Source organism: Podarcis cretensis (assembly GCF_951804945.1).
Source record: "Podarcis cretensis genome assembly, chromosome: 12".
NCBI classification, from domain to species: Eukaryota; Metazoa; Chordata; class Lepidosauria; order Squamata; family Lacertidae; genus Podarcis; species Podarcis cretensis.
In genome coordinates, this window is record NC_137181.1 from 21,902,075 (window position 1) to 21,928,586 (window position 26,512).

At 44.1% G+C, this 26,512-nt stretch overlaps 2 protein-coding genes across 4 annotated transcripts in view; both read right to left on the reverse strand.

Moving 5' to 3' along the window:
* Positions 1-6,185, reverse strand: part of GAD2 (glutamate decarboxylase 2) — a 45,726-nt gene extending 39,541 nt beyond the window's left edge. The window contains exons 1-4 of one of the 3 annotated variants that reach the window (XM_079948127.1): positions 5,037-6,183; positions 4,051-4,110; positions 3,597-3,749; positions 2,145-2,378 (exon numbers count right to left, since the gene is read on the reverse strand). In XM_079948127.1, the coding sequence (XP_079804253.1) occupies positions 2,145-2,378; positions 3,597-3,749; positions 4,051-4,110; positions 5,037-5,112 (523 nt within the window). In that variant the 5' untranslated portion in view covers positions 5,113-6,183. Of the gene's footprint in view, positions 1-2,144; positions 2,379-3,190; positions 3,305-3,596; positions 3,750-4,050; positions 4,111-5,036 lie in introns of those variants that run through there. The other 2 variants (XM_079948128.1, XM_079948129.1) reach the window with 2 other exon arrangements.
* Positions 6,186-10,645: 4,460 nt separating this feature from the next.
* MYO3A (myosin IIIA) overlaps positions 10,646-26,512 on the reverse strand; it is a 108,440-nt gene continuing 92,573 nt past the window's right edge. The window contains exons 33-36 of the mRNA XM_079948122.1: positions 19,089-19,198; positions 17,168-17,208; positions 13,475-13,618; positions 10,646-11,067 (exon numbers count right to left, since the gene is read on the reverse strand). Coding sequence (XP_079804248.1) covers positions 10,953-11,067; positions 13,475-13,618; positions 17,168-17,208; positions 19,089-19,198 — 410 coding nt within the window. The 3' untranslated portion in view covers positions 10,646-10,952. The remainder of the gene's footprint in view (positions 11,068-13,474; positions 13,619-17,167; positions 17,209-19,088; positions 19,199-26,512) is intronic.

A 26,512-nucleotide genomic window follows, 5' to 3' on the forward strand; every position in this document is an offset into this window, starting at 1 on the left:
ATGCAGACATAACGCTCAACGCGTGTCTTCTCAGAAATAAGCCCCACTGGTTTTAAAGAGGCTTACTCCCAAGGTTCTAGATTTGTCTATTCGGAAGCAAGCATTGAGTTCAGTAGGGTTTATTCCCAGGTATAAGATTGCGGTCTTAGCCGTCCATTCCTCCGTCACCTTTCTGGATTTGTTATTAAGTTAAGGCTCCGGTCAGATACACGCTTGAGGATGAAACCCTCTGAAACAAATGGGCCTTACTTCCAAGAGACAATGTTTGGGATCCGACTGTCAAAGGCCAACCCACACCACCCTGAAACCAATGGCACGTCTTAAGGCGCCGCCTTTAACTGGTGTTATGGATTGCATCCAAAACGAGGCACTTTAAGGCATGAAATAATCTCATCTCCGCTGATAGATGGCAAGGTCGTAAATCAGCACGTCAAACGCTAATGCAACCGATCGTGAAGTCTGGGTCTGAGTTTTCTTGACAGGGATTATTATTATTATTATTATTATTATTATTATTAAAAAACACGATCAAGCCCTAAAAGGTACAGGGAGGGAGGGAGGGAAAGAATCGAAGGCAAAAACCATCACTCACAATGAAAATCACACATGAAACCAGCCCATCAGAAATATGCCATAATAGAAAAGAAAAGAAACTCGAAGCAAAATCAATACAAACCTCACACTCTGTGTTTGTTGATTCTATAGGGTAGTCAAAGGCTGCAACCCTATGGACACTTACTTGGAAGTAAGGCCCGTTGAATACCATAGTATTTATTTCAGTGTGTGTGTGTGTGTGTGTGTGTGTGTGTGTGTGTATAGGTGGAGGGTGGTGGGGGGGTGGGAATCAACGGCGAGAGAATCATCTGGGTCCTGTTTATTCAGAAATGTCCTACCAGGTTCCAAGGTGGGCTTAGTCCCAGCCAGGTAAGCGTGGGTAGAACTGCAGCCCAAAGCTTGTATCTCCATGGCTGTCCACCCTCTTACGCGCGCGCGCGCGTGTGTGTGTGTGTGGGGGGGGGGGGGAGAGAGAGAGAGAGAGAGAGAGAGAGAGAGAGGCAGGCGGGGGAGAGAGAAATCTCTCCGACACACTATGGATTATTAGCTCATATTTCCAGCAATCAGGTTCCAACCTCTTTTTGAACCGGGCGACAAAGTGGAGCTTAAAAGGCCATTTGGCATTTAATTCACCTTGTTTATTGGGCCGCCGTCCATTTAGGAGAATGAATCAGTTCAGTGCCGCTCAGGATGCCCAGACTTGCCATCAGGGGTCAGGACTTTGCTCCAGGCGCCAGAGCTCAATTTACCCGCTGCTTCTTGCCCTGTTGGTTTTGCCCAAACAGCCCAGATTGCTCCCCATGCCCTTCTGGGTGAATTCCTTTCTTCAGGAAGTCTGCCTGAACCCTTCTTTTAGAGGAGCTCCTTCTGTTAAGTGGCATAACACCGCAACCCTATACATGTCTACTGAGAAGTAAGCCTCTCTATTTTCAATGTAGCTTACTCCAACGTAAGCAAGTAGGGCCGTAGTAGAGTAAATCCGGTTTGCCTCCAGATTTGCGCTCTGGAAGTCCCTGCTAGGATTTTAAACGTGAAAGAAAGAAGGATCGGGACCTCATTTATGGACCTGGGTATGTTTAGTGATGGTATAATAATAAAAAAGAAGAAACTATTTTTCCCTTGCTGGCTCAATTTCCATTAAAATAAAAAAAATGAATGGGGACGTCTAAAAGAAGCGACTGTACAATTCTGAGATGGCTTTTACTCTCAGTCATAAGGAAATCTGTAATTTACACTACGCCAAAAATGTGTGTCTTTAATTCAAGAATCTGTTGTCACCACCACAAGCCATCGCTACATGATCTCATAAAACAAAACCAGCTAGTAGTATCTTTTCAGCCAAGAAGCTATGAGTGATCTGCACCGAATAGACAGAGCTCCCCTCTCTACCCTCTTTCAGCGCAGGAATTACTGCTTGTTTGTTCCAAACGTCAGACATTGCTCCTCAGCGCAAGACAATAAATACTAAAAACCGGCCAGGTTTCTCAGCAGATTCCAAAAGCACAAAGAGACGGAGGGTGGGGGTGGGGGGCGCCTGTGACTTTAACCTAGAATCATTTTACATTATAACACCCGAAGGTAGCTGTTACCTGTTTTAATGGCATATTTTAGCGCGATCCTGCAGTTCGACAGAATTTCTTCCAAAGTCTGGGGTTGATCTGCCAAATCCCAATTATATTCCTGAAGTAGCTCGTTTGGGTAATGGAAATCAATAACTTTGGTTGATCTGTCGAAATTTGTCACCAGGTACTGGAGCAAAATGTCCATAACATCTTGTAGGAAAGACAAAGTAGCTAATTCTCCGTCCGAGGCTGGCAGAAGATCTGAAAGGATGGAAAGCGGTGAAATACGACATTGATTTCATAGTTAGGTTTTGGACACTTTTTCTACTTACGGTGGACCATCGAAATTGGTCTCTTTTATGTTAAATATTATTCAGAGGTACAGACGACTACAAAAGCCAATGAAGCTTTATTTTACAAATGTTCATTTCCTGGTAATATAAATACTGTACTTTTATGTCTCTGTTAGTAAACAAAACCCCGTACTTAGAGGTTGATTTATTACTTGAAAATGGGTCCGTTAAAGATCTCATTGCTCCTACTCATGTTTCTACTTGTACTGGATATTTGAGATTTTTTTATTAAAAAAAAGTAAGTAAAATAAAAATAAGAGTCATCTACAAAAAGGCAGATTAAATGAAAAAGAAAAATTCAGAAATCAAGGTGCAATTGCCTCACTTTCAAAATAGTAAACATCTTTGTATTTCGTGCATGCCATGTTTTGTAATGAGTTCCCACCACTAATTTCTCCTTAATTCTGACATTTATGTCGTCAATTACCAATATGCCTCACCCCGCCGTTAAGGCTTAAATTGTTCTTAGTCGCTGTCCCTCCAAGTGGTGCTGAAACCACCATAAGGTAGTTAGGAAAAGAATCTACGGTATCAGTCTCTAATATTTTCAGGCGCTGACTAATTGAGAATGTCGAACCAGCGCCTGTGATTCCGAGGAAGGCCATTTATCGGTTTAATACATTGCCACTCGGCGTAGAAGGTTTCGGAGGGATTTGATGAAGCAGAAAGATTCATATCCTGTCAATAAGCTTTTTGGCAAGAGTTTCCAGAATTAACAACCTGATTCCAACTGCTGGATTTCCCTCTCGCCGCACACCCATTCACACATCACCACCGAACAAGCGCTTTAAAGTGGGATAACGACATTTATTGCCTTTAGAACCTAGAATGCTAACGACAATCAATTGTGTCCTGGAATACACACACACACGTATTTATGCATTGCTCAGCCTCTGCCTAATCGAAATCCTCTTGGCAAGAGAAGCCAGGGTGATCGCACAGAGATGTTTACCAAGCCTCTGTCAATGGCAAAGTTCCCATTGGATTTAATGAACCAGGATTATAATGCTTCCCACCAAAAGGCTTCCTCCTTTGGAACATATACCAGCTGATGAGTGGCTTCCAAAGCATCCAGTCCGGCTGACCCCATTCTGACACCCCCCCACCCCAGTTAGGAGATGGTTACCTGATGCGTGTAAAAACGCATAATTGACATCCTCTTTCTGGCAACCGCAGGGCTTTTTATTGCAGGTGCAAGGGGCCTTCCTGGCGGCCGAACACGGGTCCTCCTTAGCAGCCCCCGTTTCCATGGGCTTCTCCCCATCTCCATACAGCAAAGCTAACAAAGACACAAAGGGCGAAGCCTAAATGGCACAGCGGAGACTCAGAAGCACGGAGTGGGGGACCCAGTACGGTTCGTTCAAGGCGGCTCCATAGACCCATCACCGAGTCTTCAACTTACTCTGGGAAGTCCTCCTCGGATCCTTTGGAAAAGGGAGGGTGCGCGCGCGGGGTGGGGTGGGAGAGGGAATGTATTTTTGTTTTGTTTTGTTTCCTATGTAAAACGTCTCCTCCCCCGCCCTATTTTATTAAAGCGTCTTCCTGCGATTTGGTTCCCCCATTTCCTTCTCATCGCTTACCACAGAGTTTGGTTGAAATGCCTCCTGTAAACTTCTGGGCAGCTTGACACCAAGCTTTTGCTGAGGGGGGAGAAACAAGAATATAGGATCAGACGGGTCGTTTCGTGTGGGTTCGATGAGGAAGATGGCCCCCCACGCAAGCACACATAACAGGGTCACTGCAGACCAGACACGATGCTTTCCCCTCGCCGGGGGTTTGCTTAGGATTTAGCGCATGGTATATGGGTTATGTTATGGGTAATGTAAGGGCTGCAATCCTGCGCATACTTAGACGGGAGAAAGCCCCAATGAAATCAGAGGGTCCTTACTTCTGAGTAAGAAGATGCTTAGGATTGAGCTGCGCACGTATTGCTAGCTGCCCCCAAGCCCTACATATGGGAAGAGGCGCGTTAGAATGAAGCAAGCGGACAAATGCGCGTAAGCAGTCTTGGCGATGCAAGCATATGGATCCTTCAGCAATCCAGTACACTTTCTAAGCGAAAAGCGCTCCCGTCCCCTCTCAGCGACGCAGCCTGTGTCCACCCTTCTGCCCACCCCGCTCCTTCCCTTTATTGAGGGCCAGTTGTGTTTGGGTGAGTCCCAGCCGGGTAGCAGCATCCTGAGAGATATTCCACTGAGCTGCTTTTCTCCGAGCCGGCCAGGGGCGCTCCGGGTCCCTCGCTGCGCGCAGGTGAGGCGGCCCGCTGCGTCTTCTTTAGGTCCTGGTATTTTGGCCCCTCCAAATGAATCCCTTCTTAGAGGGGCGCCTTCTCCAGGAAGGGACGGGCGGCCCCCTCGATCTTCTCAAGGCGGCCAAAGGCACGAACGATTATAAAACCAGACGACGGTGGCAGCGGTGGGGGATGGAAAAAAAGTCAGGTCAGGGTCAAGCCAAGCCTTCCAGGATCTGGGCTGGCAACTTTGCGCAGGAGGCAGGCGCTGAAAGATGCGTCGTGGTCTTCCTGGGGGGGGGGGGTGTGACTGAGTGAGTGAGTGGGGGCTCCTACCTGGACCGGGGTTCTCAGGGTCTCCGGATCCATCTTCAGACCCGAAGGACCAAAAACCTGCGCCGGGAGTTGCCATCTGCGGAGCTTGCGAGGAGCCGGTGAAGTGCAGCGAGCGCGCCTGGGCTGTGTGTGCGAAAGACAGAGAGACGCGGGGAGGGCGGGGGAAGGAGGGAGCGTGTGTGTGTGTGTGTGAATGAGCGTGTGGCGGGGTTGTGGCTGGGCGAGAGGGCCGGGCAAGGCGGGTGGCGATGGCGGCGACGACGGCGCCGGGAGAAGCAGCTGAGCGTGGCGCTCTGGCTGTGCGCTCCAGACAGACACCGGCGCTGGCTGGCTGGCTGGGTGGGCGGGAGACGAGCGAGCGGCTGCGCTAGGCGCTCTCCATGGTGCTGATCCGCTCGCCCTTCGCTTTCACAGCCAAGCGGACAGAGGAGGCGGGCAGGCGGCGGGGTATATTTATTTGCGCTCCGCCAGATGATCGCCTCTTTAGCCCCGGGACTTGTGGCGCGGATGGCGAAGGGACGCGCTGCCTGTGCGTCTGATCACGACTCCCTTCCAGGCGGCGGAAAGGGCAGCGCTGGTCGACTCGGGCTCTGGCGACAAACGCGCTGACCCCTCGCGGAAAGAACTGCCTCGCAGGGACAGCGCAGAGGTGTAGGAGACGTGGTGGCCGAGGACTCCGGCTCGTGGGCTCAGACGGGGAATTCAGACATTCGGAAGGGAAGACATTCGAGATCGGTGCTGGGATGCTGCTTCAGGATCAGCCTGGAAAAGTGAGAGGGATCCTCTGATCGCGTTCGGATTTCAGGCGGCTCTGTCTGGAAGTGACCTTGCCTATTGGGGAAAACACATTGGATTCCACCCTGCCTGCCGCAGCAGTGTAGATGCCACAACGGACTAGCATCTGATGAAGTGGGCTTGAGTCGCAAAAGCTGATGCCGTAATGGATTTGTCAGTCTTTAAGGTGTGCACAAGACTCTGTTGTTTTTGCTGCAACCTGCTGCTCCTCTGGAAATGGATTCTTCAAGTCTTCTGCGTCATTGTGATGGGGATGGAGTCTGTGGCAGAGCCGTCTCCCAACAAAAGGAGGTGCCAGGAAACAAACTCACTCACACATCACATATGCCCCAGTTATTAAAGATTCCGTGGTGAACCATAACCTTCCGAGTGTCACCAGTAGTCTCTGCCTGCAAATAGCAACCCACCAGAACAATCCACAAAGCAGCGACAGCTAGGAAGTAGCAGTCATATTTGAGCAGCCTTTGGGCTGTGACTCTCCTACCACAGACCTTTGGGAACAATGAGTAAAGCAACTCTCTGAACATTTCTGGTTCCTGAAATGTTTAACACCATCCCACCACAGCCGTGCCCAGCTAGAGAGAAACTGAGAAGAGTACAAAGTCAGCTTGCAGTGGAAGCAAAAAGTTGGATGGTTCAAGCCTGGCTGGAACACATCCTTGATCTGTGATAATGCCTGGGTGTGCATCAACCTCTGACTTTTGCATGGCTGGAATGCAGCCTACTGTACAGATATGAGAGTCACATCTTTTATGTCCTCCACTTCTGCCTCTAGCCCCTGCTACTCTTTGCTGCTGGGTCCACAGGAAGTTGCAGGTTCAGGGAATGTGCCCTCAGGCTGAAAAAGGTTCCCCAACCCTGGTTCAAAACAACACCCATATGGCTGATTGTACCATGTAAGACTAGCTCTTAGGTCCCCATCTCCTAAACCATGGCTAGACCCCTGGTTCACCTTCCCTTTCTCTCTCTGTCCCCTCTTACCATGGCGACTGCTCCTGAGCTCCTTCAGCCCCAACATCTTGTCTGGCAGATGGGTAAAAGTGCACTGAACAGAAGAACTACTAAGGCTTCCCATGAATTATATTCATTTTCTTGAATTCCACATCAAGTTCTGGTTCTCGCACCCCTGTAAGCTTTACAGATGAGCTGGAACTAAATACACCCCAAATAATGGGAGGAAAATGTGGTACTATGAACATTCCAGAGCAGGAATGGCTAACCTGTGGCCCTGCAGATGTTGCTGGAATACAGTGCCCATCAGCCCTGCCACCATGGCCAATGGCCATGGATGATGAGAGCTGTAACCCAATGACATCTGTTAGGCCGCCCTGCTCTAGAAAAATGTGGAAGTATGTGAAAAGAGAAACAAAAGGCACAATATATCTTAGCTCCATTGGGCTTTGTTTCTGGAGCATCCCAAACCAGATAATGGCTTTCACTGAAAGATGCCCCACTGGTGGGTTGTTGGATCACAGAATTCAGAGAGAGCTGATGAACTTGGCTGGCAGTGGAAGTTGGGAGCCTTATGGCACAAATGTGGGGTCAGGACTGTGCATTTGTATGGGCACTGTGAAATCAACAGTAGGACCATAACACAGATATAGTCAGGTGTGCTCTCCATATAATCTAGCACTGCTGAGGCCTCTGTAAGAGACAGAATGAGAGAGAGAGAAACAGAGAACCTTTCTTTCTTGCCTCCTGCCTGCCCTTATTCTCCCAAAGTAGCTTTTGGCTCAGCATGTCACTAAACAGGTGGTATGAAGAGGGACCTCAGCTGGCTGACTGAAGAACACATTTGTGAGTTAATGAACTGCAGAGACAAATGTATTAGTCTCTCCAGCAAGCTATGCTGGAGGCATTAAGGACCATCTCTGGGGTGACTGCAAGCCAGCGAAGTACACATGGCAAACACACCAGGTCCCTGTTTCAGGGTATCAGTTTCCAAAACGTATACATTTATTTTGGGCTCTTGTTTTGAGCTGGAAATAGGAGTCACTGTGGAATCGGGGGGATATGTTTGACAAGGCCCTATAATGTTCTGTAAAACTTGTGAATATTGAAAGCATGGGCACGTTCCCTCAAAATCAAGGGCCTCTTGAAGCTATTGCTCAGTTCTCCAATTTAACAGTAAGACTAATCAGCAGCCTCAAAGCAGAAGGTCCTTTCATTTATGAACCATGCCAGGTTCATGGAGATTGGCAGTGCAATACAACAGATGATTTCAGGAGCTGCAAAAAGTTAAGAATACATACAAAACAAGGGTGCAGGCTCCAGACAGTGTGGATGCTAACATGCTGTTGGTTGAGTTATCTGAACATTTGAAGTTAGGGGACAACGCTCCCCCCCATGGAGACACCTCTTGGGGGAGGCAGATATTAAAGCTGTCAGCAGCCTCTCTTCCTTTGTTCTCTGAATTCTTCTTCTTCTTCTTCTTTCTTTGGTGATCACTCGTAGCCGAGTAAGCTTGTCTTCCATAAACACGGTTTTAACAATGAGTCTGTAAGTGACTGTGGAGGCCAATTCTGGACCCACAAGTCCTTCCACAGTGGGGACAATGGTTCCCGGGCGGGAATTGATCACGGTGTGGATTTGCCAAGTGTTCCTTCCTCTTAGCCCATTTCTCCCTTGCATCCTGAGTTCGAGTGTCTTCAAAGTCCATGACACTTTTGGTAAGGCTGTTCTCCAACTGGAGCACTCACAGGCCAGTGTTTCCCAGTTGTCGGTGTTTATACTACATTTTTTTAGATTTGCCTTGAGACAGTCTTTAAACCTCTTTTATTGACCACCAGCATTACGCTTTCCATTTTTAAGTTCGGAATAGAGTAGTTGCTTTGGAAGACAATAATCAGGCATCCGCACAACATGACCAGTCCAACAAAGTTGATGTTGAAGAATCATTGCTTCAACACTGGTGATCTTTGCTTCATCTAGTACACTGATATTAGTTCACCTGTCTTCCCAAGTGATGTGTAAGGTTTTTCAGAGACACCATTGATGGAATCTTTCGAGAAGTTGGAGATGGCGTTTGTAAGTGGTCCATGTTTCACAAGCATACAGTAAGGTTGGTAGTACAATAGCTTTGTAAACAAGCTCTCAATCGGGAGAAAGCCACACTTGCAGAGCTCAGGTGATGCTGGATTTGGAGGGCATCAATAGCACACATTCCACCTTCCTGTATCCTGAAGCTAGTTTAAGCCTTGTGTTCAATGAAGAAGGCAGTCTCTTGGTTTCCTTTTAAAACTGCCTGGACGGGGAAACAAGACTCGTGTTTATGAAAGGGCAGGTCTGGCTTGAGTTTGTTTCAAGCTTCCAGTTGACAAGCACATAAAAGTAAAAGAGGAACATGGGCTTCAATGCAAGAGAATCTTGTACATTCTCCTCCCCAATATATTTATCTTTCCCTGGAAGTAAACCAAACGTTGCTTGGACTGAGGTTCCCACTTAAATGGTCATTTATTGGCCATTTTTATATTTGTGTTTATTTAGCAATTCTAAAAAAAATACTAATGGGCATGACTCAACTAGTCATACAGGAATAAAAGACATCAATACAAACATAAAAAACTGCAAATAAAACATATTCCGACTTCCAGTATGCAAGCTGCTTTAAAACCCTCATTTCACTCATTGCCACAGCAGTCCAGCAATGTCGGCCAGCCTTTGCCAACCTAGCATCCTCCATCACATGCTGGCAAGGGCTGATAGGAGTTAAAGCCCAAAACATCTGGAGGGGGCCAGACTAGCAAGGGCTGATCTAGGTCATTAATATTCCTCAGTTGACAGATAGGGAACAGGAGCAAAGGGAGATCGTAGCTTCCTAAAAGTCATCTCCTGAGTTTGTCTCTGGTTGACTGTGACTCAGTTGCCCCCTTTGGTCTTGCTTCTTCCCCTCTTTTTGTAGAAGTCTGCTAATGAAAACAGAACCTACATTTTAAAGGGGATTTTCAGTTTCAGCAATTGAACACCCCTCCTTCCAGCAACTTTCAAATGTACACAGTAAAAGAAAGAAAAAGCATCCACTCACACGCATACCAATGGAATGGAAAGTGAAGAACTGCTTTTAAAATGGTTGTGTGTATGCCTAAAGAATGGCAGAAGGGCTTGCTGGCAGCACACACCTCAAGTAGCTTCTGAGAAAACACCTGGTTTGAAAATGGAAGTCACTGTCTCTTCCCCTCTGTGCAGAGAACCTACCAGTCAATTATAAATCACTGGTGCAGAAACTGGAATGCTAACAGCATTCAATATTTCCATTTGTTTCAAAATAGGTGAAATTATTGAAGAATCTGTTTCTCTCTCTTTTGCCCAAAGTAACCAGCAGGAAATAAACCAATTCATATTTCCCTAACCATTGTGAATCCCAACAAAGACTAATGGTTTTCAGGAGAATCTAGATCTATACCAAACGGATTAGAAGCGAGAAAAAGCAGGAACACTTGTCTACCTACAACCCATAACAAACTGAATGGTGTTTTGCGTTCTTCCCACAGAATCCTTCTGATAGAATTTTGCTAGCAAACACACTTTGCATTTCCTGTTTTTTTGGTTACGAACGGGTACTCAGTATGCTGAAAGCTGGTCCAAGTTGGTTCCTTGTTAAATTGTACCAGATGTTTATGGTTTGCTTTTTGTTTATGTATTTGTGTTAATTGAAATAGCTCCATTTTAACAAGATATAATGTGTCTGAGAGTTTCAAAGGTCAGCAGACAAACCTAGTCTAAAGGAAGACCCACATTTGAGTTTTAACTGTAGAAAAATGATAGGGGAGAAAAAGAGAACAATGATTTGCTTTTTTCAGTTATCTAGACTTTTAATAAGTTACAGCATACTAATAAAATAATTTTTCACACATTTACATTTTCTTTCTTTTTTTTAATAAAAAAAACCACCTAACAAATTACAGTACTCTGTAAACCCTGACATCTTTCCCTGTAAGGCGCTACAATCTTGTGTGTCCACAAACGTAAGCACACAGTTGATTTAAAATGCCAGAGAGAATTGCGGGGTGGGGGGGAGAGATTAAAAAGAAAAGGACACAGTATAAAACCATACAAAAAAATGAGGAGAAGCTTATGCTGATGAAAACCAAACAGCAGCAGCAGCAGCAGCAACAGCAGTAGCTAATACTGCTGGATAAGGCGCCGGCGCTGAGAGGTCTTCCGTAACAATTTTTGATAGTCATAAGGATTATCCTTGCTTTTGTTCTCTTCCACTGGAGTCTCTGTGACCCTTGGCCTAGGAAGAAGGGAAACAGAAGTGCTTTTGCAATAAGAAATCAACACATTTACTTTGGAAAACTTTGTTAATCAACTACTTAACCTTGACCTTTGGCAATAAAACAAACCAAACCCGCACCCCTCTTCTCCCTGCAGCTGTTTCACTCTTCCTCTCCCTCCCAGCCTCCTTTTGCAGCAGGTGTAAACTGCACAATGTATGCCGTATGGGGGACATCACATAAAAGCTGGGAACTAAAGCAGGGTGCAGTGAAAACGTTGACTTGGCAGGGAATGATCCTCTTGGTACGATCCATCAGCTGTGTTATCTGTCTTCTTAACCCCAACTATGCTAAACCATAAGAAATGTAAGACTTTATGGACCAGATCCAGATGCTCTTTGAGGAAACCAAGATATTACAGAGCACCTCTCACCATCTATTTCTTTTTATTTATTTTATTTAGACCATTTCTAGACTGCTTAATATATAAAAAAGTATCTCTAAGCAGGGTGCAGAAATGTAAATCAACAAAAGGCAACTTAAACAACAAGAAACACAGTTACATTCACACACATTTCTAACAAATATAGACCAGTATCAATTCATTCTCTTTCTGATACACTTCCCTTCTTGGCCTTCTGGCACTCAGTCAGGATTCAACCCATCCACTCTGGCTCTCACCCAGGGCCCAAACTCACAATTCATCCACAAAACCTCACATAGAAGAGGAACCCCGGATACTGCTGACATCACCCTAACCCAGGGGTCAGCAAACTTTTTCAGCAGGGGGTCGGTCCACTATCCCTCAGACCTTGTGGGGGGCCGGACTATATTTTTTTTTGGGGGGGGGGAGAAGAAGAAGAACGGATTCCTATGCCCCACAAATAACCCAGAGATGCATTTTAAATAAAAGGACACATTCTACTCATGTAAAAACATGCTGATTCCTGGACCATCTATGGGCCGGATTTAGAAGGTGATTGGGCCAGATCCAGCCCCCAGGCCTTAGTTTGCCTACCCATGCCCTAACCTTTCACTTTTGGCTTGCTTTGTATGGGAGGGGATCAAGGTGGGTGGAGCTTTCGAGGGTTGCCCACAGCTGGGACCCATATCCACACCCAATGATGACTGAGCTAATCTCTGAGCACCATACTCCAGATCCCCTTCCTTCCTTCCTTCCTTCCTTCCTTCCTTCCTTCCTTCCTTCCTTCCTTCCTTCCTCCCTCCCTCCCTCCCTCCCTCCCTCCCTCCCTCCCTCCCTCCCTCCCTCCCTTTCTTTCTTTCCTTCCTTCTTTCCTTCTTTCCTTCTTTCTTTTTCCTTCCTTCCTTCCTTCCTTCCTTCCTTCCTTCCTTCCTTCCTTCCTCTCTCTCTCTCTCTCTCTCTCTCTCTCTCTCTCTCTCTGTGATTGGGGCCCTTTCAAGTGACTGTCCTATGGACATGCATTTATTTTTCTTCACCTCTGAGCTCCAGTTTAAGAGCCTAAGGCTTCTTGGTTCACGAAGGCCTTTGGACAGGCTGAAAGAGAGCACTAGAAAGGCCTGGCTCCTGCTGTGAACATGGCTTGTGGCTTGTGCCACTGTGACTTTTGATTACGGATGTCAGAGAACTCTGATGAAAACAGGAATGGAAAAGGCCAATGTTTACTTATTCGTTCCATGGCCAGAATGGAAATCAGTCCAGTGAATGCAATTGGTATTCGCTGTTGCTTTCAGTTCACAAACGATACGTAATTTATTACTTTTATCTCCCCCCTTGCATTGTGATTCCTTTGCATGGAAATGACTGGGGTGGAATAATGTAATGAATTACAAAAGTTATATAATTCTGCCACAGCAGAGAGCAAGATGAATAATTCAGCTTTCGGCATAAGATGAACTGCAATGGAAGAGAAACAGCGCTGCATGCTATGAATTTAGGACAGAATGGAAAACAAAGCTTTCTTACATCCCTGCTTTCAATCATGCAGTCTGTTTACATGGATGCAAGACCCGAATGTACAAAGATGCAAAGGACTTCAGCTTGGGTCTACCTTTTTATATTGATTTTTGCTGCATAAAGTATGGTTCAAGACCAGTTAAGCGGAGCTTAGACCTCACTGAAATAAAGGGAACAGTTTAGTCTTGGCCTGAAGCCTCCTGATGCTAATGGGAACTCAGCATACAATCCATATCTATAAGTGTCTTTGAATAACATTGTGATGAGCTAACTTGTGTGTACCTCAGAAAAACAGGATGGAAATAGTTTAGATAAAATACAATATACACGTTTGCAAATTAAGCTGTCTGTAGTTCCTTCTTCTGGATAATCTGCATGATCCAGTTGTAGCTAAGCAGCTAAACTACTGATTTCACTGGAAGACTTGAGGATAGGTCCCATTTAATTCAGTGGAATTTTAAAGTGTTTGACAATTGTTTGGTATAACTTACCCTTCACTAACGCTTAATGTTTCGGTTCTGGGCTCTGTTGGCGGTGTTTTTTCTCGTGTGCAGGTATTACTTGCATTTGAGATTAAATCAGTGGATGAAAATTCTTGGTAATAGGGATCTTCTACATCTAGTATCTTGCCCAGACTAAAACAAACAAACAAACAAACAAACAATATGGTAAATTCCTATTCTGTGTCATCTTATACAGTCAAAAGACATTCCGCAATGGAGATGTCATATCTTGGAATATGCAGAGATGGTAAAATTGATGGCACTGATAAAAGATACACATTTAGAATCTTTTAAAGAAGGCTGGAAACCCTTTCTAGTCTATATAAAAAGTTATTTCCCATATGTGAAGACCACAACGGGGTTTGAAGTGTAAGAAAATAGCAGAATATATTAAGAAACATGTTAGAGAGGATGAAATTAGATAAGACAGAACCTTAAGGTGCAATTGTATGTAATTTGGGTTATGAACTTCGATGTCAGGTGAGCAGGAAGTCACTAGTTTTGTGGAATTGGAATATAATATAATTGTTGAGCAACAAATGTAACTTTCTATATGGAAAAGAGAAGAAATTATTATTATAAGAATACAATGGAAATGTCATACCTTGGTTGGAATAGATCTGCAAAGCAACAGCGGAGTACAACAAAAGACAGCTAGAAAAATGCTTTTCAATATAAAAGTATGTAAAGCTGCAGTCATTGTTTTTTATCAGCTACTTAAAGAGCCACATCACATACCTTATATGGTCTACAAAGTATTCATTCAAAAATCGGCAGTGGGATAATATGCATGTTTATTGATAATGGGGCAGGGGCATCATGTTTTTAAAAGGCTTTGAAAGCCCGTTTGTGAGCATCTACTTTTAATTACTGTATATCCATACAGATTTGAATTTGGGAGGGGGCAGCAGAATCTACTATTAATGAGGAAATGGATCCCTTTGTGTCCAAAGCAAAAATGGGCAGGAACAAGACTTGGAGCGATCTGTCTGTCATCTCTGCATTGAACAGTCAAACATCCTTATGATGGAAATATGTTTTTCTACCAGATATTTTTTAATGACCATCTTCTAACAAAGCTGACAGGCTGGGCAAACTTCTACATCCTGCAGAAGGTCTGATCCAATAAAAACATTTCACATTATTTTACTCATTCTGTATGTAACACTTTTCTGGGACATACACACATAGAAATTAGTATCTGTGGGAAATGGACCTGAGGTCGTTATTCAGTCTTTGTGCATTGCTAGGCTTAAGGACAGTTATTAGAAAGCACTCCATAAATTATATCGTGCCTAAAAAATGTAGTCCTTGAGTTCCAGACAGATGCAATGGGAATCCTCACAATTCTGAATAAAAAATTGCTCCCCCAAGTCTTACTGCAGGATAGAAAAGCAAAACACTGGTAATTTAAAACATCTCTGCTGTTGCCAGAGATGGGGTCTTTTGGAAGGTATACAGAAAATCTGCGCTGTGTGTACTTCAGCGCTGTACCAGGACTGAAAGGCTCTACAATTATTGGGCAATTTTCCGCAATGCTACTCTTACTGATATAATTAGGGCTGTATTAGAACTCCCTTTATAAGCCCCCATTTCTAAGGATTTATGCATTTAACACCAAAATGCACTCCACTTTGCAATTTCGTAGGCAAGGCTTCTGCTAAGCCAAGGCTGCAAGGCATTGAAATTCAGCATTTTGCGGTATCAGTGAAAATGTGACATTATCAGAAGCAAGTCAGGCTCAGAAATGAATGAATGCCTTAGGCTGATCAATAAGGAGCACAGAGATAATCACCATCTATATGTTTAACTGTTTCAGCACAGGGCCGGAGAGCGCTTATAAAATAAAAGGATTCGATTCATGTACAGCACCTCCTGCCACAATCCATGCCACTGATTTTTATTTTATTTTCTGTAAATTATTGGTAGATCTTGGTGGACGGTACTGGAGACCACAGCAAAGTGAAAGGCGTGCTGGTGTTTGCACAGTTAGAGGAACCCTTCAACTGGCTGCAAGAGGGTGATGAGGGCTTCAGTCAGTCTGACGGCAAAGAGACCACACTACATGTTACATACCCCGCAACATTTCTCCAATGAAAATAAGGATGCCCTAAGGAAAAGTGGACGTGGGTGTTGCTGTGGTCTAAACCACAGTGCCTAGGGCTTGCTGATCGGAAGGTTGGCATTTCGAATGCCCGCAGTGGGATGAGCTCCCGTTGCTCGGTCCCTGCTCCTGCCAACCTAGCAGTTCAAAAGCACATCAAAGTGCAAGTAGATAAATAGGTACCACTCCAGTGGGAAGGTAAACGGCGTTTCTGTGCACTGCTCTGGTTCGCCAGAAGCAGCTTAGTCATACTGGCCACATGACCCGGAAGCTGTACGCTGGCTCTCTCAGCCAATAAAGTGAGATGAGGACTGCAACCCCAGAGTCGTCTGCGACTGGACCTAATGGTCAGGGGTCCCTTTACCTTTACCTTAAGGAAAAGTGGGGTGTTCTGGGATCAAATCAGAAACCAGGACGGCTTCTGTAAAACTGGGTCTGTCCCTGGAAAATAGGGACACTTGGAGGGTCTCCGTAAGAATATTAAAAAGCCCCCTTGGATGAAGCCAAAGGTCTGTCTACTTGAACATCTTGTTCTCATAGTGGGAAGCTTGTAAACAGGACATGACTGCAAGAATAGATTGTGATTCTCAGCAACAGGTATTCAGAGGCATACAACCTCCAACACTGCTAAACACTGGAGTTTCCTGACGGGAATCTCTAACGTAACATGCTTCTTCAAAGGCAGCCATGAGGAGTATGGCTGATTGCAGTGGGGCGAGGAGGCAAAGACCCAATGTTCCCCCCTGTGCCTTCGTTGTGGGTCAAATCCCCTGCCCCCTCAAATGCTGTTAGCCTTAGAGGAGAAAATGTAACATGTATAAAGATTGTAAATGAAAATATGGACATTTAAGCATCATCAATATTTTTGTTTGTTAAGCATTTTCTTTGATTTTTTTTAAAAAACGAACCTAATTTACAGATAGGTGTGTGATGCCACAGTGAAACTGTGATTTAATTTTATTTATTTTAAACACTGATAGGCCACCTTTGAGCGTCAAAACACTCTCAAGGGGAGCGGGTGTTCCATAGAATATATTAACATTGGTAACAGCAAAATCAAAAGAACCCCCCACCTCAAAACTGTGATAACCACTAATGGAATCAGCCATGGCACTGAGAAACATTCACCTCAGTAAAATACTAAACTCCATTAAATATTACAGCTAAAATCAATTCAATTCAGAAACCCAATAAAAATTATTTAAGCAAACGCAACAGAGAACAAATGAGTCGTTAAGGCTTTCCCAAAGGCCTGCACCTTGGCCACGACTAGATTATGCTTGTCTACCCTTATCCCCCACAATCTATTTTTATTTTTTTTAAAAAAAAATTGGTTTCCTGTTCACGTCTTTCACAGTCTCCCTGGGGCAAGTAGATGGGATGCATAAATAAACCAATGTTCAGAATTCAGTAACAAATTTTGTCCTAATCAAAAGGCAAGAATTCGACCCTGCAAATGTTTGTCTTCAGCAATGATCATGTAACAACATTCCTTTCCTTAAATATCAATTAACAATTCCCCCTTGTTGTCACACCAACATACAATTGTACCTTTCTGAAGCAACAAGAAAAGCTACCTGTTTTTTCTTGGTTTCCGCTTTTCATCCTGGACTGATTTCTGAAAACACAAATTTTGGAGTGGTTATAACTATGATCATATAGTCTGTACAAATGTTAATTTATGGTCCTTTTCTGTGACCCAAAGATGTGCATCATGGTCTCATCCCCTCCCCTCTGCCACCAACTCCTTCAGGTTACAGATTCTTCCATGCCACTCCTGAAACTTGAGGGAATTCTCTGTGATTTCATTTTTTTTAAAAAAAACCTGATTTAAGATTCACAGATGGCTTGACCTAACCCTCCAGCCCAACCCCACTGTCTATATTTCAGAGATGCCACAATTTTTTTTGTAAGCCACACTAACTGCTATGGTGAAACACTGAAGTATGCAAACACAGTGGCATTTGAGAAGATGTACCTGGTGAAACATCAAATCTTGGACAATTGTAATGTCCTCTTATCCTCAAGAGCTTTTAAACCATCATTATTATTACTTTTATGCAATATATTTCTTAACCACTGTATGCTGAAGAGTCTGACTTTGGATGCCATGCTAAGCCAAACCATGGCTTAGCTCAGTGCGTCGTAGAGGCAAAATGATTTGGGAGGAGTGAAGCAGCTGTGATGTCTTGTCCAGGACCAGCATGCTAAGCCATAAAGTAAAGGTAAAGGGACCCCAGACCGTTAGGTCCAGTCGTGGCCGACTTTGGGGTTGCGGCACTCATCTCGCTTTATTGGCCGAGGCAGCCGGCATACAGCTTCCAGGTCATGTGGCCAGCATGACTAAGCCGCTTCTGGTGAACCAGAGCAGCGCACAGAAATGCCATTTACCTTCCTGCTAGACTGGTACCTATTTATCTACTTGCACTTTGACATGCTTTCAAACTGCTAGGTTGGCAGGAGCAGGGACCGAGCAACAGGAGCTCACCCTGTCACGGGGATTCGAACCGCTGACCTTCTGATTGGCAAGTCCTAGGCTCTGTGGTTTAACGCACAGCGCCACCCGCGTCCCTATGCTAAGCCATAGTTTGGGCTTAATGTGACACACAAACCATGCCATTGTAACAGACATGGAGTGTGTCCTCTCTCTCTCTCTCTCTCTCTCTCTCTCTCTCTCTCTCTCTCAGTGCCTATTATGTCACAGGATATGATGCCACAGGATACATCACTGTGCCTTTCATCTCATGCCCTTGGCTTACATCATTGTCTCCCAGTGGTATGGAGGAGAAACAAACAGGGCAAGGATGCCACAGCATCATGCATTTATCATCACAGATGTGTGAGAAAGAGGGGGCAAAGATACGTGAAACGGTGGCTGCTCCAGAACATCTAGTTCCACCCTTGTTTTGCTCTCCTCTTCTTCCAATTCCTCTGCTGTACTTTTGAGTGCCAGCAATAGCGGCAGCCTGACTAAGCAAATGTATTCTGTCACCTGCTGCTAAGTAGGTCAATAGTATGCATGTGCCTCTAGCAAGTGGGCTTAATTGCTCTTAAGAGGAACCTACAAAACAGCTTTTTCCATTTCCTTCTGACATATCTGATCACCATCCCCCTCCCCTTTCCCCTTTCTCCCCTTTTAAGCAGCAGTAGGGTCAGATTTGGAAAGCTGTGGCAGATAGTTGACCTTGTAACCCTCAGTCCTTCCCTTTTGTGATTACCTTTCACTTTGAGAAAAGAAGTTGCAGCACTACGACGCTGCCTTGGTGCAGATGCTCAGAAATAATGAGATTCCAAAACGTGGAATTGCAATGAACATTCTGGTTTCAGGGTACATATCTAGGCCATTGAAGGCCAGAGTTTGGGGGGTTGACCTTGGAAGAACATACATCACACCAACATTCAACTTGCCAATATTAGTCTTGAATTAGAGCTGCTCATTCAACTACAAGCTAAAGGGGCAGATTTTAGCCATTGTTATTGTTTGACAGTAATGCTTACATGTATGAGAGTGTAATATGTTGAGTCTTCGGGGTTGTTTAGCGTCTTCGGTTTCTGGGGCCTCCTTGGGCTCCTTTGCACAGAGTGAGCATCCTCTGATTTGGAAGCAACTGCAAGAGAGGAAAATACCTTTATTTTACGCAAGAGAAATATGGGCAGGATTCCTGCACTGAAGGGATTTGGACTAGATGATCCTCAGGGTCCCTTCCAAATCTACAGTCCTACGATTCTATGAAATACTTTAAATTAAGGCAGTGCCCTTTAAATTACGGCAGTGCATATTTCCAAGATCTGCTAACACCATCAAAACCTACAGAAGATGGCTGTCTCATATCATTGTTTCCCATGGCTGCTATTACGACATTTAAAGAATTAAAAAGATGGCACAGGTGGAAAATTCTTCTATGTTCTTATATTGCTTCTGGAGCAAACTCAGTCATGTGCACACGCTGCAACAACTATCTCAGCTTATGATTAGGGGTTCTACATGTTCAGCAAAGCCACAAATAACCAGTCACTTGACTTATGCCCTCAAGACAAACAGGGACAGAAGCTTTTGTAAACTGGAAGCAGCTAGCCAGACACCTCAAGGTTAGGAAAGGGGAAGAAATTGGTCTGTGTTTTAATGTGACCTTACTTAATTCATTCTTCCTGAAATGGTACACAAACCGAAACACAGCTATCCTTCAGAATTCTCTGAATTTGCTGATACAGTTCTTCAACCCCAAAGTACGACATTTAGAGTGTGTATTCAGAAGGGACTCTTGCCTTCAGAGAGCATTTTCTCCCTCTCTTTAATTCAGTGGTTTAAAAAAAAGTTAATAAAGCAGAAAACTGAATTAATGCATATTTTAAAATCTGATGAGTTTCCAAAAGAAAAGAAAAAAAGAAAAAAGAGGTGGTGTGCATTTGCGTTTATAGCTCTTGACATTATCTCAGTGCAAAGGAGTAAGACCTGGGCACTGTTCCTTTCCAATCAGCTACAGCCATACACTCCAATTTTCCACTCATATACTTCAAGCAGTTTTCAATAGCTGGTAACCTCCCAGACTGCTATTCTGCCTGGTCTTGCCCAAGCTAAGCCTCTCAGAGACTGATATTTAGCTTTTCATTTACAGCTGGAAATATACATTCAGATCTGAAAAGAAAATATTGCAGAGTTTAGCATTTATTTATAACTGCAAACATAAACCTAATTCTTCTAGAAGTGGTATGCCTCTGTCTGGGACATGTCACTTCAGGTCACAGGTGTTGGAATCTATCCCGGAACAATCTCCAAGACATCTATACACATAGGAAAGCAGTATGTCAGGGAAAAGGCTCAGATCATGCATTGCTCTTTGGTGTCTGTTTTGTTTTATGCAGAGGGATTTTTTTCTTCTATAGAGAGGGACAGAAACCTCCAATGACTAGGACACAGTTACAAGACCTTCAAGCAGAGACACATTTAGGGGAGCGCAACAGGTTTTACCACACTTGGTTTTTGAGTCTTGGGGGGGGGGGGGGGCGCAACTAGGATGTAGAATGGAAGGCAAGAGGTGGTTGTGGTGGTGCCAAAATTTAGCATTGCAAAGGGCGCCGCTGAAATTTCAGGCCCAAAGGTCCTCCGCTACTTTAATGTTGCAATACTGAGTTGTAGTCAGCTATGTTCTACTCAAAGTAGACCCACTGAAATTCATGGACCTAAGGTAGTCATGTCCATTAATTTCAATGGCTCTGCTGTGAGCATAACTAGTGTTGGACCCAATCTTCAGTCTGGATTGTGCCTGGGACAATTGCTCCCTTTGCCCAACTGAAGTTACACCATCTTAATGCGACATACTCAGATGAATGGCACCCAAGCTCTTGACTGAGTTCACCTTGGTTTGACCTATATGGATAAGAAAAGGAAGTATTTGCTCTCTTATGCTTCATAGAAGCTTTCATCCCTGGTGGTAGGGAAAATGCTTTTCATCCACCACCATAATACCATTTTAATTAAGAAAGTGGCACAAGCATTTATAATCAAAATGATCAGCAATACATCAGTGTAAGCACCAGCAAAATTAGCTGTATAACTTTTTCTTTGTTATGTGTGATAAATGCAGCCTTGGAAAGGTCACTGATATATTGGAGGACCAGAAGGAATAATGTTAATTTACAACGTAGTTGAGTAATGATTACATTTATTGTTCTAGCTTCTTATCTGGAATGCAGACGGTGCCTAATTTAATGAATGGACAATTATCTCTTAACATTTTGCCTTTTGAAGAACAATGGCGCTTTTCTAAACCAAGGTGTAGTCAATTTACCTTAGACAATGAAATTTCAATGCAATTAATTAATTTTACTACACTGAAAGCAAATATGAACCAGAGTCTTTAATTTAAAGTAGATAGTCAGCGCTAGATTAGAATCTCACTTAAAACTCTTTCATTGGGACATATACATACACATACACACACTCGTGCTGTTGCAGTGTAATGACTAAGGCCACATTCAGATATCACAACAAATAGTGGTTTGTAGCAATGAGAATATGCTGTAGTGAGCCCCAGGGCCCACATCCTCAAATTTTCCTTTCCATCTCCTTTGTACCTGGGAGGTGAAAATGTGAAGGTTCTCTTAATCTTTGGAATCAAACCGCCATTTCCCATTTCATATAATATGGGGAACCACAGGCAGTTAACAAACTGGAATATCAAATAATGGTTTGAGATCCTGGCTTGTTAACTATATTTGTTTAAGCCACGGTTCCCTGCATTCAGGTGAAACAGGAAACTGTGTTTTGTTCCAAACCATGAATGGAAGTTTCAGACAGTGGGGTCTAAACTGATTATGGTGACCTAGGAAAATTATGAGAGTTAATATTATGTTATTATTCGTCATACCAATTCCATGTACTGATAAATGTGCCCCTGTGCAACCAAGCGCAGGACAACAATGCTCCAAGACCTCCTCTTCCTTAAAGTGGCTATTTAAAAACATTAAATTCTCAGCCATAACACATCAGCTTGTTTCCCTGCTACCCTTTCACCTTGGGTGGCCAACAAAAATAATCTACAGGAAATATAGCTAAAATCAAAAGTTAACACAATAGCCATCGTGGGTTGTCAAAGATGAGTAATGGGCTCCTATTCATAGCTAGAGGCAGACAAGCATTCCTGTTTGGCATACAAAGTACTATTTTTGGATTCACATATCACAGCTGTAAGATGACATACAGAACAAGTGAAGTTGAAGGAAACATGTACAATTATCACTTGAACTATTACAGTAATTATGGAAATTGAAATGCCAACTGATTTAAAGGAAAACAAAAGATTAGCAGTTGTTGCCGCTTGCTGATTAATGCCTTTATCAGAAACGGGTTCCACAAGGATGCTATTCAGCAGGAAATTTTCTTGAAAAAAGTATTTGCTTTCTAAAGGGTAGGAAGGAAGACGTGTTGGTTTTAATTCATACTCCACTTAGAGGCAGGTCTTTGTCCCTGATAGGTGGGCCAGCTGAAAAAGCAGAATCATTGCTGTGGGAGGCAAACATTTTTATTTTGTTTATTAATGAAGAAAAGGTCAGGATACCCATCTTATTTATTGTATAATCAATGTTTCTAGTTATTACCTAACATATTACTTCATCCCCCCCCATTATATTTTTTAAAATCCACAATAGATCATAATCTCTATATTACAAGACACTAATAACGGAAAAAGAATGTACTGCTATTATTTTTTTTAAAAAAATAAACTGCCCATCACTGATTCCAGGGCAGTATACCAAGAAATTTAAAACTACAGAAACACAATATGGTTAAGAGGAATAAATCCATTTAGCATGCTCAAACTTTCTTAAACTAATATGTGTGGGCAAATAAAAAGGTTTTATTTTAACCTTTAAGATAACAATGCCAACATCAGGCATGCTTCCATCAGGAGGCTACTACAAAGAAGGCCCTCTCTTCTGTACATACATATATAATGTACTTTTTCTAAAGAAGGGACATGGAAATACAACTGTGCAATGAGCTCAAATAATAAGATAATAAGATAATGATAATAATAATAATATAAGATTAAGATAATAAGATAAAAATAAGATAATAAGATAATAACAATAACAAGAGCTCAAATTTGTGACTTTTTGGGACGGTTATAATGCATACTATATTTAGACAGAACAAAAAAGGAGACTGGTATCATTTTCCCACTCATACAGTTGACCCCCATCCTAGATGATCATTTGGGTTACACAGCTTGTGCTGGAACTACTGTAAAAGGTAAAGGCAAAGGTAAAGGACCCCTGGACAGTTAAGTCCAGTCAAAGGCGACTATGGGGTGCAGCACTCATCTTACTTTCAGGCCAAGGGAGCCAGCGTTTGTCCACAGGCAGCTTTCTGTGTCATGTGGCCAACATGACTAAACTGCTACTGGAGTATGGAGGACTGTGACAAGTGCCAGAGCACATGGAAACACCACTTCCCTTCCTGCCACAGCGGTACCTATTTAACTACTTGCACTGGCGTGCTTTCGAACTGCTAGGTTGGCAGGAGCTGGGACAGAGCAACAGGAGCTCACTCTGTCACGGGGATTCGAACCGCCGACCTTCCGATCGGCAAGCCCAAGAGGCTCAGTGGTTTAGACCACAGCGCCACCCACATCCCACACTACCTGCATGTTTACTGGTTGTGTTCAGGGACATGTGGAAAACACTCCAGAACAGTTGCTTACTTTTGGGTTGAGTATAGGACTAAAAGTAAAGGGACCCCTGACCATTAGGTCCAGTCATGGCCGACTCTGGGGTTGTGGCGCTCATCTCGCTTTATTGGCCGAGGGAGCTGGCGTACAGCTTCCAGGTCATGTGGCCAGCATGGCTGAGCCGCTTCTGGCGAAACAGAGCAGCACACGGAAACACCATTTAACTTCCCACCGGAGCGGTACCTATTTATCTACTTGCACTTTGATGTGCTTTCCAACTGCTAGGTTGGCAGGAGCTGGGACTGAGCAACAGGAGCTCACCCTGTTGTGGGGATTTGAACTGCCAACCTTCTGATCCACAAGCCCTAGGCTCTGTGGTTTAACCCACAGTGCCACTCGCGTCCCTGAGTATAGGACTAACCCCAAGCTAATGGTACTCAGTGCTGCTTAAGAACACAGCTACGTAGCATTTATTTGTGGGGTGGTGGTGGAGGCTGGGGCTGATGCACTCATGACAAGCACTGGATGCCTACAGTCCACTTCAATCTCTCCACTAATTCCAACAACCAAAGGGAGCAACTGTGAGCCCAGCATGCATTCTGCCACCTTCACTGCCAGATTTTCAGGGCTGATGACGGAGTAATCTAAGATAAAGGTGCTTTCATTTTTTTAAAAAAAGAACACCCCAATAGTTTATGAGGGTTTTCACATCATTACAATAGAACAATGGATTTCTTTAGTCTCCCTCCCCTACCCCAGCTTCCCCCTTCTTTCCAACCTTGTCCCCACCCTCACTTTTTAGCTGCAATAACATTTCCTATTTGTGCATTTAAATGACAATTATGGGAGGGCGCCCTGCCGGTGTCTTCAGGAATTCTGAAGCAGGTAGTTGGGTAGCTAAGCTAGTTAGGTCTTGCTTTTCCAGCTCCTCAACAAGTCTCTGCTGTTACCTGGGAGGCAGAATGGAACTCTGGCTACCCTCAGTTGTCAGGCCTTAAAGGATGGGCTCAAGTCACTTCCAGGTGAGCTGTTTATTGAGCATTCATCCTGATTTGCTTGGAGCGCAATTAGACAACCCTGACTAGTCAGTGGCAATTCATTCGGAGTTGGATATGGGAAGGTTAGAGGCCGCCAGGGCTTTTTTCCAGCCATAATTCATTGGAACTTCTCGGCAGCGGTGCCCGCCCTGTGGACTGCCCTCCCATCAGATGTCAAGGAGATTAGGAACTACACAACTTTTAGAAGACATCTGAAGGCAGCCCTGTATCGGGAAGTTTTTAACCTCTAACGTTTTATTATGCTGTTATATTCTGCTGGAAGCCACCCAGAGTGGGTGGGGAAACCTAGCCAGATGGGTGGGGTATGAACAATAAAATTTATTACAAGGTGTGACTGGAAAGTTCGATGAATGGTCACAGAAATCAGATAGCGAGAAATATTTGAACATGCAATCGGCATCGGAAACCCACGAAATGCTCACAAATGTGTATGGAGATGAAGCTGTAACTCGAAAGACAGCATATGAGTGGTTTAAGTGTTTCTGTGAAGGGCGGCAAACCATTGAAGATGACCCTCAGTCTGGCAGACCATCGACGAGCAGAATGGAGGCAAACGTCAACAGAGTTGGTGAGTTATTGATGTGGGATTGCCGTTTGTCCATTCAAATGGTGGCGGAAGAATTGCATATTCTGCATGAAATCGTTATTGAGGTTACTGAGTTGTCCCACCCTCCATATTCTCTGGCCCCACCAGATTTCCGATCTGGCCCCACCAGATTTCTTTCTTTTTCCAAAACTGAAATCTGCACTGAAAGGGCACTGATTTCCCAACATTTCACATGTCCAAGCTGCTGTGACGAGGGAACTGAAAGCAGTACGAAAAGAGGACTTCTCCAGAAGTTTCCAACAGTTCCACGAACGTTGTCAACGGTGTATTGTATCAGAGGGGGCCTACTTTGAAGGCCTGTAAGGTACGTATGTTTGAATATTTCTTGCTGTCCGATTTCTGTGACCATTCACTGAACTTTCCGGTCACGCCTTGTGTTATTATTATTATCATCATCTCCTACCAGCACCTCTCGGGTGGGTTCCACTGCCATTATAAGAAAACAAGGGAGGTGGGAGGTGTTTATAGTGAGTTCCAGGACCTCTGGAAGATGCTGTATCAAAGCAAGCTTTACCTCACACTTTACAGTGCATCTTTTTCCTGCTCTTGTCCTTATCACCCAAAGCCTGACCTTTTAAGGACGCAGGTTGGTTGCACAAGAGCTCCAAATCAAATGAACAACCTGGATGTGTCAAGGTGCGATTTAAACCCCATCCCAACATAATGACAAGTGTGCCCTCAGGGCCATAGCTCAGTGGTGGAGCACCTGCTTTGCATGCAGAAGGTCCCAGGGTCAATCCCTGGCATCTCCAGGTAAGGACTGGGAATTCCCCCTGCCTGAAATCCTAGAGAATTGCTGAAAGTGAGGGAAGACTAGATGGTCCTTTGGTTTGGCTACCAGTATAAGGCAGTTTTGGATGTTCCTATGAAGTGCTCACAGAGGACTTCATTACCCCTTTCTCCCACAAAGGCCTGCACTAAATGCATTTATTTTAACCCACCACACCAAAAATGGGCCAATTAAACTTCTTTCAGAACATCAATGCCTTTCCAAAGGGCAACAGAACGTGAGACATAATGCCTATGATTTTGTGCCTCTGGGGCTCCTAGACTGTTTTTGCCAATAATTGAATGCTTGAAAGGTGC